General features: G+C 44.1%; 1 protein-coding gene across 2 annotated transcripts in view; it reads left to right on the forward strand.

Annotated features, from left to right (window-relative positions):
- Positions 1–19,162, forward strand: part of LOC110485810 (ubiquitin carboxyl-terminal hydrolase 43) — a 126,692-nt gene that overhangs the window by 59,502 nt on the left and 48,028 nt on the right. For both annotated transcript variants that reach the window (XM_036940477.2, XM_090195900.1), the window contains exons 3-5: positions 2,730–2,836; positions 16,690–16,782; positions 18,118–18,253. In XM_036940477.2, coding sequence (XP_036796372.1) covers positions 2,730–2,836; positions 16,690–16,782; positions 18,118–18,253 — 336 coding nt within the window. The remainder of the gene's footprint in view (positions 1–2,729; positions 2,837–16,689; positions 16,783–18,117; positions 18,254–19,162) is intronic.

Genomic DNA, 19,162 nt, shown 5'->3' on the forward strand with positions numbered 1-19,162 from the left:
ATGATTTTGTAAGAAAGCCAGAAGATGATGACTGGCTGTGGTAAAAAGGAAATATATCCCGCAGGTTGATGACACGTTATGCCAAATGCCATTTTTTCCTCTGTGAAAGCCGTCAATTCATACACCAGCGGTTTGTGACTGATTTCAGTATGGATTTCAGGTCCGTCCGTGCCACAGTCTGGTTCCCTCTCAAAAAGTGACTCACGGGTTCAGTTATGACCCGCTCTATACTTTATGCTTGTATGATCAATATGTTTATTTACCTGTCTATCTGGGTAATAACACAGTCTTTAGCTGTGATATATCTACTGTTGGAGAGAGATTTGGAATTGTCAGGGTTCTAGACGTTCTTTCAGTGGCTCATGCAAACCTCTATTTACTGTATCACATCTTACAATAACTCAAACCTCCTTAATTTTCCTTTAGTTTTCTTCTCTAACTGTTAGCCTCTCACTGTCTGTGGTTCAGTACAGGGACCTTGGTTTGGTCCACACTGTGAAACCGAGTGAATAGATAAAAATAAATACAGTTGAAGTCGGAAGTTTACATACACTTAGGTTGAAGTCATTAAAACTCATGTTTCAACCACTCCACACATTTCTTGTTAACAAACTATAGTTTTGGTAAGTTGGTTAGGACATCTACTTTATGCATGACACAAGTAATTTTCCAACATTTTCCAATTTCCAATTTTCCAACAATTGTTTACAGACAGATTATTTCACTTATATCACAATTCCAGTGGGTCAGAAGTTTACATACACTAAGTTTACTGTGCCTTTAAACAGCTTGGAAAATTCCAGAAAATCATGTCATGGCTTTAGAAGCATCTGAATTTGAGTCAATTAGAGGTGTACCTGTGGATGTATTTCAAGGCCTACCTTCAAACTCAGTGCTTCTTTGCTTGACATCATGGAAAATCAAAAGAAATCAGCCAAAACCGCGTAAAAAAAGCCAGACTATGGTTTGAAACTGCACATAGGGACAAAGATTGTACTTTTTGGAGAAATGTCCTCTGGTCCATAATGACCATCATTGTGTTTGGTGGTAAAAGGGGGAGGCTTGCAAGCCGAAGAACACCATCCCAACCGTGAAGCACGGGGGTGGCAGCATCATGTTGTGGGGGTGCTTTGCTGTAGGAGGGACTGGTGAACTTCACAAAATAGATGGCATCATGAGGTAGGGAAATTATGTGGATATATTGAAGCAACATCTCAAGACATCAGTCAGGAAGTTAATGCTTGATCGCAAATGGGTCTTCCAAATGGACAATGACCCCAAGGATACTTCCAAAGTTGTGTCAAAATGGCTTAAGGACAACAAAGTCAAGGTATTGGAGTGGCCATCACAAAGCCCTGACCTCAATCCCATAGAAAATTTGTGGGCAGAACGTTTGACCCAAGTTAAACAATTTAAAGGCAATGTGTCATGACTTTAACCGAAGGTTGTTCCTCTCCCTGTTCGGGCGGTGCTTGGCGGTCGGCGTCGCCGGTCTACTAGCCATCACGATCCCTTTTTCCTTTTCTGTTTGTTTTGTCTTTGGTTCTTTTTCACACCTGGTTTCATTTGCGTTCATTTCTGTGTGTATAATTGTAACCTGTTGCCTGCCTAAGTTTGTGCGGGATTAGTCGTTGATTGTGAGGTGCTCGGTTAAGTATTACCGTTATTTGTTTTCACGGGTTCTGAAGTATATGAGTGTTGGAACTTTGTTTGTTCCTCCGTACGTTTGTACGGGTTTTCTGTGGTCGAGGGCGTTGTACCTTTTGATTGTGCCATTCCTGTGTTGGTGGACTTTCCTATCAAAACACGCTTCTCAGACATCCCTGCTCTCCTGCGCCTGACTCCTACACCTCTCACCTAGACGCACGCTATCACACAATGCTACCAAATACTAATTGAGTGTATGTAAGCTTCTGACCCACTGGGAATGTGATGAAAGAAATAAAAGCTGAAATAAATCAATTTCTCTACTATTATTCTGACATTTCACATTCTTAAAATAAAGTGGTGATCCTAACTGACCTAAAACAGGGAATTTATACTCGGATTAAATTAAAAAACTGAGTTTAAATATATTTGGCTAAGGTGTATGTAAACTTCCAACTTCAACTGTATATGGAATCAGGAATATCAACACTTTGTATTTCTTAAGTAAACAAAAATGAACTACATTATGGTTGGTGTCTCATTTTCCCGCTGTACTGAAACTGAACCGAACCGTAACCCCAAAACCGCAATACGTACCACCGAACCATGGATTTGGTGAACCTTTACAGCCCTAGTGGGCAGCCGGACCGACTTGTTTTGATTCAACCCAGATTTAGTATATTCACTTTAATGTGTTTACCTACCTACTGCTCTCCCTTTTACCCAACTCTCATCGACCTCCCTCCAAGCCAAGGTCAGCAATGCTGAGAGGAAAGTGAATTACATGGGAACGCAAACACACACACGTAATGACAGTCACGAGGTAAGATCTGGCTGTTTGCGTTCTCTCTCATCGCCAGCGAAGCTGAACACTATAAAAACGTACAAGAGTGTGTTAACGTGCATTAGCACCTCATTTAGCACCTGTCCTATTGTAGTGCCCCTGTTTACATCTGCTCTGAAACACCTTGTTACCCTGCTGGTGTCCAGCTCTAGCCTCAGTGTTGACGTTTTCACACACACACACACCTATACATACAGGTCATTCACACATTCACGCTTTCTCTCTCACTCTGTTCCAGGGCCCGCTGGGTGGAGGGGAGGAGAGCCCTGTCTCCGGCCCAGCAGCAGCACAACAGCCTGGGACGCGGCACAGCTTCGTCCAGGACCACTTTCAGGCACAGTACAGGTACGAGTCATAGACAATATCATACAGGTGCTTTAGTAGTCACAGACGATAAGAGGTGAGAGTCACATTCGATTAGTACAGGTCAAGTAATAACGCATACTTATGTTATGCAGCAATTCAATAGCGATTTCTCACGCCATGAGGCTTCATGGAGTACCCAAACACCTAAACTTCTCATCCCAAGGCTTTTGTAATGTCTGTGTGCATAGTTAGTTGTCGCTCCCCAGAATCTATAGCATGCCGTTATATATAGTATAGGTATTCAGAACAGGTGAGCATGCACTTTCCCTCCTGTGGTTAAGAACCGCTAGCCTGCTAAAGTAGGTCACGTTGAGCTAGCTGTGAACACTTTCTGGGATTAGTCTGTATCTTGTTTGGCTCTTTTCCTCCTGGTCTGCGGTACACACACACACACACACACACACACACACACACACACACACACACACACACACACACACACACACACACAAAGTAGTAGCAGCAGGATCCCTGCGTAGCCAGTCTAATAAAAATGCAGTGACCCTCTGCTAGCCTTGTCATGATGTTCTCCAGCTCCTTTCCTCCCCATCCACCTCTTCTTAGATCAATCTGTTGAAACGTTCCACTTGTTGATTTGTGATACCAACGACTGATCTGTATACCACATGGATTGACTGAGCAGGCTAACGGATGATTAGACTTTGACACATTGTATATTGTATAGAGAATGAGATTAGACCTGAAATTTACAGAATCTGCTGGGAGTCGATTGCAGCCAACAGGCAGCTCTTCTCTCTATAACAAAGGACTCCAGTTGTATCGGGCTTAGTATTGGATTTAACACCATGCTGGCAGATTAGTGTGAGTCTATCAATATAGGGTTAACCCCAGACAGTTAGACTGTATTGATGCCGACGCGGGGGTTAACCACCCAGTCAATCACGAGATTATGATTCCCACTCCCTCATCACAGGATTATGGATTATACACTTATCTAAACCCACTGTATCCCTGTGGAGACTGATCTCTCCAGGCTGCTAATTGGAAATTGCTCTCCGAATCCATTCTCCCTTATGGAAAAATGTGTGTCTAAAATGGAATATCGGAATGTTGAGGCAGAATATCGGAATTCCGAGATGGAATATTGGAATTCCGGTTGTTCCCTTGAATGTGATGATGATCCCTCCTGCTATTCAAAGTAAAGTGTCTTCTTTAACATCCAACCCCCTTGGCTGTTGGCTATGATGTGTGTACGTCCTATTATCAGATTAGCCGTTAATTCATTAGCAGATAAGAGTAGCGACACTAGGGGAAATCTGAGACCTTCAAGACACTCAAAATGCATCCCTAAACAGCTTAGTAAAGAATGCTAATGCAATAGCTCCTCTCATCAACAATTTTGTCTCTTGTCTCAAATGGCACCATATTCCCTTCATAGTGCACTACTTAGACAAACAGTTTTGGCTGACAGCTGTGAAGTGTCTGGACTCACCATCCTTCCCCCTCAGGTGGATGGATATACAGATGTAGGATCTTAATTTAATCCCACTTTTGTTGCTCAGAATGTTCCTGCAAAGCAGGAAATGTAAACTTCTAGTGCATTTTAGTTTTCAAAAGGCTTCTAAAGTTTGTAGTTTAAATTTTGACATTTCAGAATTGATTTGCCATAACGAACAATGTATCCATCCCTACAAACATTTTCATTCATTATAATCCACATAATTATTTTAATGTTTCCCATTGCTGCGGTGTTATTTTCCTGCTGTTGCAAACTAGCTCGAATTAAGATCCTACATTTGTACGCCCAAGGTGTAGTAGTACACTCTTAGAAGAAAAGGGTTCCAAAGGGGGTTTTCGGCTGTCCCCATAGGAGGACCCTTTTTGGTTCCAGGTAGAACTTATTTGGGTTCCATGTAGAACCCACTCTGGAAATGGTTCTACATGGAACTCAACAAGGTTCTACCTGGAACTAAAAAAGGGTTATTCAAAGGGTTCTCCAATGGGGACAGCTAAAGAAAAGAGTGTAGACTGTAGTGTGTTGTGTTTAGTCAGGGATTACAAAACAACACTTAAAGCACCAGTAATTAGTACTTTGATGGTCTGCTCCCTAAGGATACGTCTCAGTGTTGAGTACATGTTGTTGTCACATTATGCAGTCTACTGTAAAGTGATTACAGAATTACTCCAAACTATGTTGTTTCTCCCGCAACGCACCTTGTCATTTTCTGCCTGGCTCCACCTCAGTAACTTGAAATGTTAGAGAGAAGCAGGGTTACACTGTAATTGCAATTCCAGGGTTTTGGACACAGACCCAGGTAGCAGGATAACGGCTGTCTGGTTTGGCTGGAGGGTGGTGGGGGGAGGTACAGATGGAGGGGGCAGATGGCTGAAGGGCTTGTTTACAGATGACCTTGCAGGTTGAGCCTGGGAGAGGTAGAGCCTGCCTGGCTGTTCCCCACCCCTGCCTGGCCTGGCATTCCATGGGACCATCTTTAAAGTTGATTTTGTATGTGCCGTTAATGCACTGTGCCTGCCTATAACTGTGCTTCTGTTCATGCAAGTGCATTTGAGTATGAATACAGATCAACACAAGTAATGTATCCTATCCACTGCACTCAAACTGTTGTGTTACATTGGGCTCCGTTCCAACATTCTAACTCAACGTTGCAGTATTGACTGTGTTCTAACTTCCAGACTTCTAAAGACACAAGACAGGTAGTGTAGTAGTGTGACTGAGATAAAAAATTTAAAAAATGCATACTACCGTGCTCCGAGTATCCAAATTGGAGCACGGGGGGGTCGGAGTATGAGTCCAAATCAAAGTAGCCGAAGCGGAGCACGGAGGGAACTTCTCGAATGTGAAATGCTGCTTATTCACATGTAAAATGTTGCCTGACTAGAATATTTTATGTTGATATGTTAATAAATACATGCTGTGTAAATGTTAATATGTTCACCTGCCTACGTACCATAGAACACAAGCCCATAATAGGTCAATAGGGCTAACTGGCTAGCTACAACTGTTCGCTAGCTAGCCAGATAGCCACAAAGAAATAGAAAAGGACCATGTGAAGATGCTGGTACAAAAGAAACAGGTACAAAAGTATCTATATCCACAGTAAAACAAGTCTTATATTGAGATAACTTGAAAGCCGTTCAGCAAGGAAGAAGCCACTGCTCCAAAACCGCCATAAAAAAAGCCAGACTACGGTTTGCAACTGCACATGGGGAGAAGATCGTACTTTTTGGAGAAATGTACTCTGGTCTGATGAAACAAAAATAGAACTGTTTGGCCATAATGACCATTGTTATGTTTGGAGGGAAAAGGGGGGGGCTTGCAAGCCGAAGAACACCATCCCAACCGTGAAGCACGGGGGTGGCAGCATCATGTTGTGGGGGTGCTTTGAGGCAGGAGGGCCTGGTGCACTTCACAAAATAGATGGCATCATGAGGTAGGAAAATTAGGTGAATATGTTGAAGCAACATCTCAAGACATCAGTCAGGAAGTTAAAGCTTGGTCGCAAATGGGTCATCCAAATTGACAATGAGCCCAAGCATTTTTCCAAAGTTGTGGCAAAATGGCTTACGGACAACAAAGTCAAGTTATTGGAGTGGACATCACAAAGCCCTGACCTCAATCCTATAGAAAATGTGTGGGCAGAACTGAAAAAGTGTGTGCGAGCAAGGAGGCCTACAAACCTGCTATGTCAGGAGGAATGGCCCAAAATGTACCCAACTTATTGTGGGAAGCTTGTGGAAGGCGACCTGAAATGTTTAACCCAAGTTAAACAATTTAAAGGCAATGCTACCAAATACTAATTGAGTGTATGTAAACTTCTGACCCACTGGGAATGTGATGAAAGAAATAAAATCTGAAATAAATCAATTTCTCTACTATTATTCTGACATTTCACATTCTTAAAATAAAGTGGTGATCCTAACTGACCTAAGACAGTGAATTTATACTCGGATTAAATTAAAAAACTGAGTTTAAATGTATTTGGCTAAGGTGTATGTAAACTTCCGACTTCAACTGTATATGGAATCAGGAATATCAACACTTTGTATTTCTTAAGTAAACAAAAATGAACTACATTATGGTTGGTGTCTCATTTTCCCGCTGTACTGAAACTGAACCGAACCGTAACCCCAAAACCGCAATACGTACCACCGAACCATGGATTTGGTGAACCTTTACAGCCCTAGTGGGCAGCCGGACCGACTTGTTTTGATTCAACCCAGATTTAGTATATTCACTTGAATGCGTTTACCTACCTACTGCTCTCCCTTTTACCCAACTCTCATCGACCTCCCTCCAAGCCAAGGTCAGCAATGCTGAGAGGAAAGTGAATTACATGGGAACGCAAACACACACACACACGTAATGACAGTCACGAGGTAAGATCTGGCTGTTTGCGTTCTCTCTCATCGCCAGCGAAGCTGAACACAATAAAACGTGCAGGAGTACCAAATACTAATTGGGTGTATGTAAACTTCTGACCCACTGGGAATGTCATGAAAGAAATAAATGCTTAAATAAATCAATTTCTCTAGTATTGTTCTGACATTTCACATCCTTAAAATAAAGTGGTGATCCTAACTGACCTAAGACAGGGAATTTATACTCGGATTAAATTAAAAAACTGAGTTTAAATGTATTTGGCTAAGGTGTATGTAAACTTCAACTCTACCTTGTTTAACATTAGTTTTAGGTAATTTTTGCCTGTTTAACTAGCTGGCAAGTTAGATTATTACGATTCAAACATCTAGCTGATAATTATGAAATAAAACTTTTGCTTTGTGTATATCTTGTTTTGTCTATCGTTGCCATTGTCCTGCAGTGTGAGATAAAACAGTAGGGGAAGTGCTTCTCAAATCTAATGTTTTATGCATTCTCCACACTCTCGTCCTCACAAGAACGTAATCAAGAGAACGTCATTGGAGCATGAGAGTGTGGAGCATGGTAGTACACATATCGAGAAACACCCATTGGCACTGATGAGTTTGGGTTCTGTGACTCGTCCTCCACACTTTCTCCTTATGTTATTGTCCTTCTATAATTGCGGTTGCCATGGCGCTCATTTCTAATAGCAAGACTAAACAAAATAATATACACTCTTAGTTTGTTTCGCTCTCTCTCAATTAAATTTCAATCTAAGGGATTTATCTCTCTGAATCTGTCAGTCTCATTGTCTTTCTTTCATTCTCTTTCTGAATCAATCATCCTTTCTCAGTCTCTCTCTCTCTCTCTCGCTCTCTCTCTCTCCCTCTCTGCCAGTCTTTTTATATCTGTGATACTCCTCAGGGGCGTTCTGATCTGAATAAATGTTTGCGATTAGAGTGGAGGCTGTCTGGTGGTTTAGGCTGCAGAGACGAGAGAGACAAGCGACAGTCACTTTCCAGCCTCAAATGAGTCTTGGTCTACACCCTCAGTCTGTCATGTTGAGTTTGGAACGTTGGTTTTCTTAGTGTCAACGGTAGCATCCCAAATGGCACCCTATTGCTTTTAAAGTAGGCTACACAACTTCAATGGGCCATGGTTAAACGTTGAGCACTATAAAGGGAATAGCATGCCATTTGGGAGGCACCCAAAGGACTGAGGAAATAGATATTGTCTTTCTATTCGTACTCTCCCCTGTGTCTTCAGTTCAACACAGCTGCCCAAGATGGCGGTGCAGATTTCTGTAGCCAAACCTTTTAAAGCAGATTATCCAGAGTTCACAGTCACTCCTCATTCAACCTCTCCTTTGATTTTATTACCATGATGACCCACTTACACCCCTTCTTCATCGGGGAGGCCTCCTGGGCTGCCATCTTCCCCCTTCCACCATGACCTTACCTGGGGCGTCTCTGAGCTGATCCCATCCCAGGCTGGATGCTTTGAAGTGGGGGTTAGAGAGTTGTTGAAGTGGAGGGTTGCTTTGATCTCTCCACTGGTTTTTTTTTGTGAACGTACAGAGCGTAGAGACTCTGCCAAGCCCTGCTTCCTCTTTCTGACCCGACACCTTCTAACTATCATCAACTAACACTTTCTCTCTCTCTCTCTCACACGAATGCACGCACGCACACACACACACACACACACACACACACACACACACACACACACTGTTCGCACATACACAGGTCTGCCAATTACCCCACTAATACAGTAGTTCAGTTTACTCTGTTTACTTACCCTTCAGGGCCCCTCTCTGCCAAGCAAACACCAATACAATTGTATTGACCCAGTACTGTCAGAGTTGATGCACTTTATTACTCTCTGTGAAACTATTTACACTCTTTCATGATGCGATTGACTCTAGTGGTTGAGGACGGTGGAGTAATTGTGAGGACTGCCAATATGTTTTCCCTCCTCCTTGTTGAAGCCAAAGTAACAACTGAGGTAATAAAAAGAGAAATTGCGTACTTAAGCTGAGAGAGGAGCTGAGAGTTCTCAGATGTGCGTGCCCCACTCACAATGTACCTTTGATTTTTATGGAGTTGGATCTGTACTGTAGGAGCCTACAGAGTAAGTGGTTGCAGTTGGAGCTTGCCAGAGATGATAGCCCAGTGCCGTTGTTTGTTTAGAAAATGAGTTCACCAACTGGTGTCCGGGTCCCCAATGCTCCGGTGACGTGGAGGAGGAGGCTGTCAACGGCCTGGATCGAGACCAGAGAGACAGAGGGACGTTTAGAGCCTCGTCTAGCCTCATATCTCCACACTGCAGATGGGGACCAGAGCGCGTCGCCCCTCTCAGTATGCAAGCAGGATATGCACACACAGGCACGGATGCAGATACCCTTCTCTGAGTGGATAGAGGCAGTAACCGTACGCATATTCATGAGCTCTCTGACATGAACACACTGGAACTGTAAAGGCCACTCTCTGAGATAGTACTCATCATCAACAGAGGAAATACTAGAGCAGGATGATGAGGATGGTCAACCTTAAACTTCATCAACACTGTGAGATGAAGGTCACAACAACTATTTTTGGGGGGGGGGGGGGTTCAACTCAAAGTTTTTAAACAAATGAACATCCTTTTTGGCTTAGTGCTGCCTCCAATATCACAAATGTCACACTCAATCTCTTGACGTTGAAGACAATGTCCCAGCACAGGAAGCATTCAACAGACCAATCAGCTTGTCTCCTAACCCACGTTGCATTAGCTCCCAGAATTCATCTTCCAACTCGTCACACCCCTCAGAGAGAGGCAGCCGAAAACAATTGTCTCCCCTCCCCTCCCCCATTTGAGGCGTAGCCCTCTGTTAATTTCCCATGGCGTGGGCCCTTTGTTTAAAGGTCTCTAATGGAGAAGCAGATAGAGGCAGATCAGCCTCAGTGCACTCATCCAACCCAACACAAACACCAGCAACCCAGACTGACTGACAGGGGAATTTGGACCTGGCTACAGAAGACCTCCCCGTTTCACCAGAGGAATTGAGGTAGAGAGGAAATGAGGTAGAGAGGAAATGAGGAAGAGGGGAAATGAGGTAGAGAGGAAATGAGGTAGAGAGGAAATGAGGAAGAGAGGAAACAAGGTAGCGAGGAAATGAGGAAGAGAGGAAAGGAGGGAGCAGAGGAGGAACTGTCTGCTGACCTGTAGAGTAAAAGTCTGGAAGGACTTGCCATGTGTTCCACTTTAGATGTTATGCTAATTACAGGGCAGAAGACGCTATACTGTAGACTTTTCTCTGTGGATTGATTGGTTAGTCGAACGACTGAGGGGATACTCGAGCCTGTGCCTTTGTCCTGGAGTGGCACTGGGCTGAAATGGCATCACGACCTCTGTGCCGGCCTGTATCCATCAGTGTCTGGGATTGGGGTCCTTGCATTTCTGTTCAGGCATCATTCGCCACCCCAGCCATTACCAATGTGTTTCTCTACCTCTTCGCTTTTAGCCACATTTGTGGAAAATGCAAATCACCAATGGCGCGATATTGAATCTCAAATGGGCTTTTCACATGGGTATTTATGAGACCCGGCTGACTCCAACCCCTGGGGAAGTTATATCTCGCATTTGTCCTCTCAATTTTTGGATAAAATCGACTGTGAATCCATTGAAATACGTTATTCAAGCAGAGAGAGGTTTTTAGCTGGTGAAACTGAAAGGAAAAGGGGATTGATTCACCGTGGGTTCAAATGTATTCACCAAGAAGGTCTGTGTTGTGTGTTTGATACAGTATCTTCATTCTGTCTCATTCTGTCTCATGTGGGTTCAGGGTAATGCCCGGTATGAGCTGTTTGCTACGAGTGCTGCGTTCAAGAAAGCTCTTGGACCGATTTACTGGTCAGACCTTCTCTAAAAGCACTATGTCTGTGTCATGATGTTTGAATTCTGTCTCATGTATGTTGATGCGTAGCATGTGCTATATGTAGGCCTATGACACGAGAGCTGCATTCCAATAGGGTGAGGCTTGCAAGTTCAGTCATGCTGTTTGGATTATTATCTCGTAATTCAGTGGTCTTGAGCGATATAGATGCTGCGTTCAAGGAAGGTGATATGAGGCTACGTGTTTAGTAATGCTGGTCACGTACTATTTATTTAGGTAGTGCAGAGAGGCTGTTCAAAACCTCATCTGTATAAATGATGAATAATGGTTTTTGGTAGACCGTCGGTCGCTAGGACTGCTAACTCGTTGCTGTGGGCTAGAGGCCAGGGGATTGGTGCTGTGAGAGTCAGCCAAATGCAGAGTGGATGGTGGTGCGAGGATAGGTTTGACACACACACACTGACACACACACTCTTCTCACAGACACACACACACACTGACAGACTCTCTGTCATGTTCTGACCTTAGTTCCTTTATTTTGTCTTTGTGTTAGTTTGGTCAGGGCGTGAGTTGGGGTGGGTAGTCTATGTTATTTTTTCTATGTTGTACTTCTGTGTTTGGCCTGATATGGTTCTCAATCAGAGGCAGCTGTCGATTGTTGTCTCTGATTGAGAATCATACTTAGTTAGCCCGTTTTCCCCATTTTAATTGTGGTTGATTATTTTCTGTTTAGTGTATGTCACCTTACAGAACTGTTTCGTTTAGTTTCATTATCTTTGTTATTTTGTTTAGTGTTCTGAGTTTAAATAAATATGAACATGGACACTTACCACGCTGCGCATTGGTCCGATATTTCATACTCCTCGTCAGAGGAAGACGGATTACGTTACACTCTCCTCACAGACACTAACAGACTTTCTCTTCACAGACACACACACACACACTGACAGACTCTCTCCTCACAGACACACACACACACACTGACAGACTTTCTCTTCACAGACACAAACACACACTGACAGACTCTCTCCTCACAGACACACACACACACGCCCCAGACTGGAAACGCTGTCAGCCTCCACATACAGAGTTTTAAGCTGTGTGTGTGTGTGTGTGTGTGTGTGTGTGTGTGTGTGTGTGTGTGTGTGTGTGTGTGTGTGTGTGTGTGCGTGCGCGTCAGACTCCATGGAGAGCATTCTAAGTGATGTTGTAACGTGTAAGCCCCACTAATGCTGTGACTGTCACTTTCCCAAACAGAGTAAATACAGGAATCATTTTAACCAACTCTCAGAATGTGTGATAGATCCATAGAAATAGAATGACTAGATCCATAGAAATAGATTGACTAGATTCATAGAAATAGAATAACTAAGTAATACTTTTGAAATAGTAATGCTATTTCTATTATATCTGGGACAATATCTACAAAACCTCTCAGAGTAGGAGTGCTTATCTAGGATTAGTTTAGCCTTTTAGATCCAAAGGAATAAGATTATAAGGACAGGTGGGGGACCTGATCCTAGATCAGCGCTCCTACTCTGAGACTCTTTGTGGATATACGCCCTGTGTTGTAACAACTCTTGTTGCAGACCTTTACCAACTATACTTGAGTGCATCACTGTCCTGGAGGGACTCAGCAGAACACCTGATAACCTGGACTCATTCAGCTGAGAACAACCAGGAGGAAAAGAGAGAGCAGAGAGAGCAGAGAGAGGAGCAGTCAGATGTATCAGCACGGTGGTGCTCCACACAATATGTTCTACACAAGCTAATGGCTGCCTCTCTCTCTCCAACCAATCTCTACCACAACCACCATCCTTCCGTCTCTCTACCACCAGCATCCTTCCTTCTCTCCTCCATCTTTCTCTCTACATCCGCCTTTCCCTTCTCCGTCTCTCACCCCCTCCCCCTGGGGATGCTGCTGACACAGTCCTCTTGGCTGTCCTCCATGTTTCTGTGCTTAACCCCCAGGCTCATCCCCTGCTGATCCCCCTGTAGGGCGGATCACCTCTGTGGCTCTGCTGTCCCACACCACTACTAAATCCCCCTGGTTGTACTCTGGCTGGGCCACTGGCCAGGGAGGTATTCATGTTGGAGTTATTATTGTGTTGGTTGACACTGGTAGTGGATGCCCTGCATGACACGGGAGGATGAGACGGGGGAGTGAATCTTTTGCATTGGGATGATGTTGCAGATGATGTTGCAGTCCCTGTTAATCTGGATGTCCTTGCTTCTCAGTTGACTTGGTGCTCTCTCTTCTGTTTCCGTCTGCACTTCTCTTTTTCTAATAACCACATCTACTTAGGGATAGACGTTTTGGTCAATTTTGCTGCCGACTAACTGATCATCAACAAACTGTAAAAAAAAAAAAAAAGATTTTAAAAAAATGACGTGATCGACACATCAGAGCAATGGGAGTCGTCCAAAGACTGGAAGGCAACAAGCTTAGGCCCAAAATAAGTCCATAGAAACTAGGGATGCACAATATATCTGTAAGCATATCGGAATCGGACGATATTAGCTAAAAATGCCAACATCGGCGTCGACCCGATGTCTAGTTTAACGCCAATGTGCAACACCGATGTCTAAGCTGACGTGCATACCTATATAACGTAGGTAGATGATGTAATGACGCCACAAAAAATATAGCTCTACACAGCATTCCTAACCTAGCCCACAATGTCTGCTGTGTGGATCGAGCAGTCAACAAGTCGAGCCGTCATTTGAAAGAGTATGAAAATTTCAACGAGACAACTCAAAGGCAAAATCCATTCAAGCCAAGATAATGTAATTCATTGCCCTTGACAATCAACCGTTCTCTATCGTGGGTGATGTTGGATTTCGCCGACTGGTCGAGCACCGGTACACACAACCAAGTAGGTGCTATTTTTCAGATGTTTCCCTACCGGAGTTACACAGTATTGTTGAAACTCACATCCCTGAGCTACTTGCTATGGACGTCACTGCTATTAGCTTCGCTACTGACATTTGGATCAGCGATGTCAACCTCATGAGCATGCTGAGTCTGACAGCACAGTGGGTCGACGTGGATTTTCTACTGAGGAAAGTCGTATTGCATGCTCAAGAATGTGCTGGTTCTTATACCGCTGTTGCCATTTCAAAGGCATTTGAGAACATGTTTGAAACATGAACACACTCCTAGCGCCATTCGAACAACTGACTGGAGAAATAAGCTCATCAACTGTGTCTGCAGAAGACGTGATACCCTCTGTCATGGCATTGAAAAGCTGCTCAACAAAACCACCGACACAGACCGTTGGGGTTAAAACTTGTAAAGGTACTCTACAAGAGGCTGTGAACCAGAGATTCCGTGGTATTCTCTCTGTGTCACCACCATGCTCTATGCTAGGTACAAGGACCGCTACTTCGATGCAGACAAGAAACAGGGTTTATGTGAAATGTTACAGACACAGCTGGACAAGATGGAAACGGACACAGTGACAGTGCGCATTAGAAGAGAGGTCGCTGACAGACAGACAGCTGAAACGTCACTTCTTGACATGTATGATGAAATCCTGGTTAAGACTGAACAAATGAACAACGAAACGGCACAGCAAGTAGGCCTAACTGAAGTAAATTGGTATTGATTATGTTTTACTGGTAATGGGGACATACGTAAATGCCAACAAAATCACTTTTTGGTCAGTGTGTGTGTGTGTGTGTGTGTGTGTGTGTGTGTGTGTGTGTGTGTGTGTGTGTGTGTGTGTGTGTGTGTGTGTGTGTGTTTCAACTATTTAACTGAACTAGAATGCTGAAAAGGCCGCAATAAATGTAAATATCGGTTATCGGGATCGTTTTTCTTTTGACAAGGAAAATATTGGATATTGGTATCGGCCAAAAATGTAATGTCAGTGCATCCCTAATAGAAACGCTTTGGACCTCTTTTGGCGAGAGTGAAACCTCTCGTTTCACCTCTTCCTCTCTAATACTATGCATGCATACAAGGACCAGACATTTTTCATTTTAATACATTTTTATCATGGAACAAAGCAAGCCTATCATCTTACAGTCAAAAGGCTGTAGCCTATTATTTAACATGCAACTCCTGTAATGAAGCAGCTAATAAACATTTACCCAAAATGCAATTGGTGGAAAACCCAGTTCTAAACTGTGCAGCTAATGGAGCAGTTCCATTTGACAGAGATGACATCTCAATTAGAAACTTAGAAAGAGGGGGAATCTAATAGCAACTACTATGATGGGTTGCTAATGTGATTAGGATTGTGCCTTTGGCTGCTGGACAATGAAAGAAAGTTGATATGAAAATCAATAGAACAGGAGAGAAATGCTGGTTAATGGCATGAGGAAGTCTTCATAAAATAATTGCCTCCACGTTTCTATGGAGGTATTTTGGCTAGGTAACACATGCCTCATTATTTGAAGTGACGTAAACGTTCAAGTTTCAAACAATTATACTGCCTCAAGCTCACATTGTAAAATGGTGGGTGACGCGCTGATAGTCAACGGTAGGTAGGCTATAGCGTATGCATCCGAGAGCCGAATGGGAGGCGCGCTTTACGAGTTGATATTGAGAAATAAAAATAACTCCTTTTTAATCATGGACACCAATGTTTTTAACAAGCGATTGCATTTAGAATTGTTATTTGTTGCTCAGTGATTGGGCTTCCGAAAGCAGTTTTCACTGCAGTAAGTAGGCTATACCTCTCCTCAAACTAAGCTCTGCATGCTGTGCACGTGTGACGAATAAGATGCATGACGACTAACGAAATACAAGCGTGCCAATTTAATCCTACAAAATTATGAAAATGAACCTAAGCATTACCGGTCAAATTAATTTAAGGTGGCTAAGCGATGTAGCGGTTAACCTCCCTAAATCTACTTCATTTCTGCTGTGTGACTCTTTTTCTTTCTTAGCTTTTTTCGTTCCCACATTCCTCTCTTCCCACCACGGTTTTTGAACACCTGCTGAAATATTTAAATAAAACCACATTATTTCTCTCCTTTCTTGTGAATATTTCAGTCTATTCCGGTGTGTTTCCTAACTGGGGATGTGAGGCTCCAGGTGTAGTGTTGTCTCTCGTGGAGCTAAATGTACTTTCTCTGTTCTGCCCACCTACTCTGTAATACGCCATGCATAACGTTACACATATAGAGAAGCCCTGCCAGGTGAGGTTAGATCTCTACTTCTCCACTCAACCTAAACACACACACACACACACACCACACACCACACACACGGTGCCCAAGATCATGTGTCTATGTACCACACCATCCCACCTCACGTGAGAGGAGCTGGTTGGAAAATGGATTTGACCAGGTTGCCCCTCGATTAGATCTGGCTTACTCATCCTAACGTATCAAAACATTTGTTGTGTGACATAGATGATTTGGACATGAAGCACAAAAATGCAAATATAGTTAGCATTGACTTGCATTGGATTTGTGCCACAAACAAATGCTTAAAAGGTAGCATTTGATACAGTGTCCAGGTAAACAAAACTAAAGCGTGGATTGCTGTCTTACCTTGTCCATAAACTGCTTACAGGGTAAGGAAACCAATATGTCATTTAGTAATTGGGGTGAAATATCCCTTTAACCCAACCCCCTCTCTCCCTCTCTCTGTTGTGTCTGTAGGTCCTCCCTGACATGTCCGCATTGCCTTAAACAGAGCAACACCTTTGACCCCTTCCTCTGCATCTCACTGCCCATTCCCCTACGGCAAACCAGGTAAGCCACACCAGTCATAAAGCCACTGCACGTGTGTTTGTGTGTGTGTGTGACATGTACACTTTTTCATGTTACCAGTTCTCCCTTTTTGTGACAAGACAAAGTGGAATATGATCAAGTACTAAGCAGGGTGGGCGTTTCTGATAGATACACAACAGCTTACTGGAATAGAGTATATATCACATTGTCCCTCTCTATCTCACAGACAGTCTATCCACAGGGCCGGTATATACTGATGCTATTAACATGCTAGTTTGGTAGTAGACACCCGTATCCGATGCAACTTTCCGCATTTGTATTAAGGTATAACTCTTGTATAGCTCTTGCATATCCAGTATATGACCTTAAAACCAAGAGACTGACTTCATGAATCCTCATCAGTTCAAGTGAGACCCACACAGTTAGTGATTTTGGGACTCCGTTGTGCCTCCCCCCCTTTGGGAGGGATGTAATTCTCTCATCTCATTGTCCTCACTTACCGATGGCATATTCCCCTTATCGCCCCGCTGTCTCCAACTGAAATCTCAGTGAGATCTCAATAATGGTTGTGTCTTCTTACATCAGCAGGGGTTAACTAACATCACCGGCTCTTACTATGTACACCGCATCTCCGCCTCTCATCCAGTCTCGTCTCATCTCAGCGTGTCTAACAACATCAACAAACCAGCGCTCACATCCTCCCCGTGTCTCTGCTCTTTGAGCACTCTGTTAGCGACGACGACGACACTTCCTGAATAATGCATGATGGGAAAGCAGGAAGCTGGGGCGTCATCAGAGCTCCTGTCTCTCTACCAGACTTTCCTCTATCCATCCCTCCATCTCTCTATCTCTCCACCCCTTCTTCCCTCAACTGGGGCGGCAGGGTAGCCTTGTGGTTAGAGCATTGGACTAGTAACCGGAAGGTTGCAAGTTCAAACCCCCGAGCTGACAAGGTACAAATCTGTAGTTAACCCACTGTTCCTAGGCCGTCATTGAAAATAGGAATTTGTTCTTAACTGACTTGCCTAGTTCAATAAAGGTAAAATAAATAAAAAATAAATAAAAAACTGAGTCGTACCTCAAACCCGTGGCCTCAAATAGCGTTGAGTGCTCATCCCTCCATCCTTCCATTGCTCCACCTGTCATGCCCACATCTTCTGCAGTAGCTAGCTCCTGTTGATTGTAGATAGGCATGCCTCAGCAGACACACTCCCTGTGGTGCTAACACGTTAGCATCGCCTTGCAGTCAGGCATGCCCAGACAGACACTGTGGAGGGGATAAGAGACCAGCACAGCAAGTCTAGATGCCGCTTGTGAAGAACTGTCTAGAACAAGATTCTCTTTCTCCCTCTCCAGGTGTATGCGTGTGACCCTGGTGTTCAGTACTAAGGGTCAGAGGTATCTACGTGTCGGTCTGGCTGTGCCTCTCATCGGCTCCATCTCCTGCCTGCGTGCCATGGTTGCTGAGGAGGGCAAGACCACGCCAGACCAGGTAAGGGTCGCACACACACATGGTCAGTGGGCCAGACTTGTTAGCCTCCTGCTCTATCCTATGTCTAATTCATTATTCCACTCTGTAACACTGTAACATTCCACACTGTAACATTCTCGTGGTGAGTACGTCCGTTAATTACCATACCTCCCAGACAGAGGCTTTTTACCCGTTGTAACAGGATCATCATGGAAAGGCCTGCTGCTGACTGACAGAAAAAGGAAAACCAGGCAGATAAAGAGAGGGGGCTAGACGGACAGAGAAAGGGAGAGGGGGCTAGACGGACAGAGAAAGGGAGAGGGACTAGACAGACAGAGAAAGGGAGAGGGGCTAGACGGACAGAGAAAGGGAGAGGGGGCTAGACGGACAGAGAAAGGGAGAGGGGCTAGACGGACAGAGAAAGGGAGAGGGGCTAGACGGACAGAGAAAGGGAGAGGGACTAGACAGAGAGAGAAAGGGAGAAGGACTAGACGGACAGAGAAAGGGAGAGGGGGCTAGACCGACAGAGAAAGGGAGAGGGGGCTAGACGGACAGAGAAAGGGAGAGGGGCTAGACAGAGAGAGGAAGGGAGAGGGGCTAGATAGAGAGAGAGACTAGAGCACACCAGACACATAGAATGACAGAGACTGGAGCACACCAGCCACGTAGAATGACAGAGACTAGAGCACACCAGACACGTAGAATGACAGAGACCGGAGCACACCAGACACATAGAATGACAGAGACCGGAGCACACCAGCCACGTAGAATGACAGAGACTAGAGCACACCAGACACGTAGAATGACAGAGACTAGAGCACACCAGACACATAGAATGACAGAGACTGGAGCACACCAGCCACGTAGAATGACAGAGACTAGAGCACACCAGACACGTAGAATGACAGAGACCGGAGCACACCAGACACA

The sequence above is a fragment of the Oncorhynchus mykiss genome, chromosome 13 (assembly GCF_057628025.1).
Source record: "Oncorhynchus mykiss isolate SJ-2025 chromosome 13, ASM5762802v1, whole genome shotgun sequence".
Taxonomy (NCBI): Eukaryota; Metazoa; Chordata; class Actinopteri; order Salmoniformes; family Salmonidae; genus Oncorhynchus; species Oncorhynchus mykiss.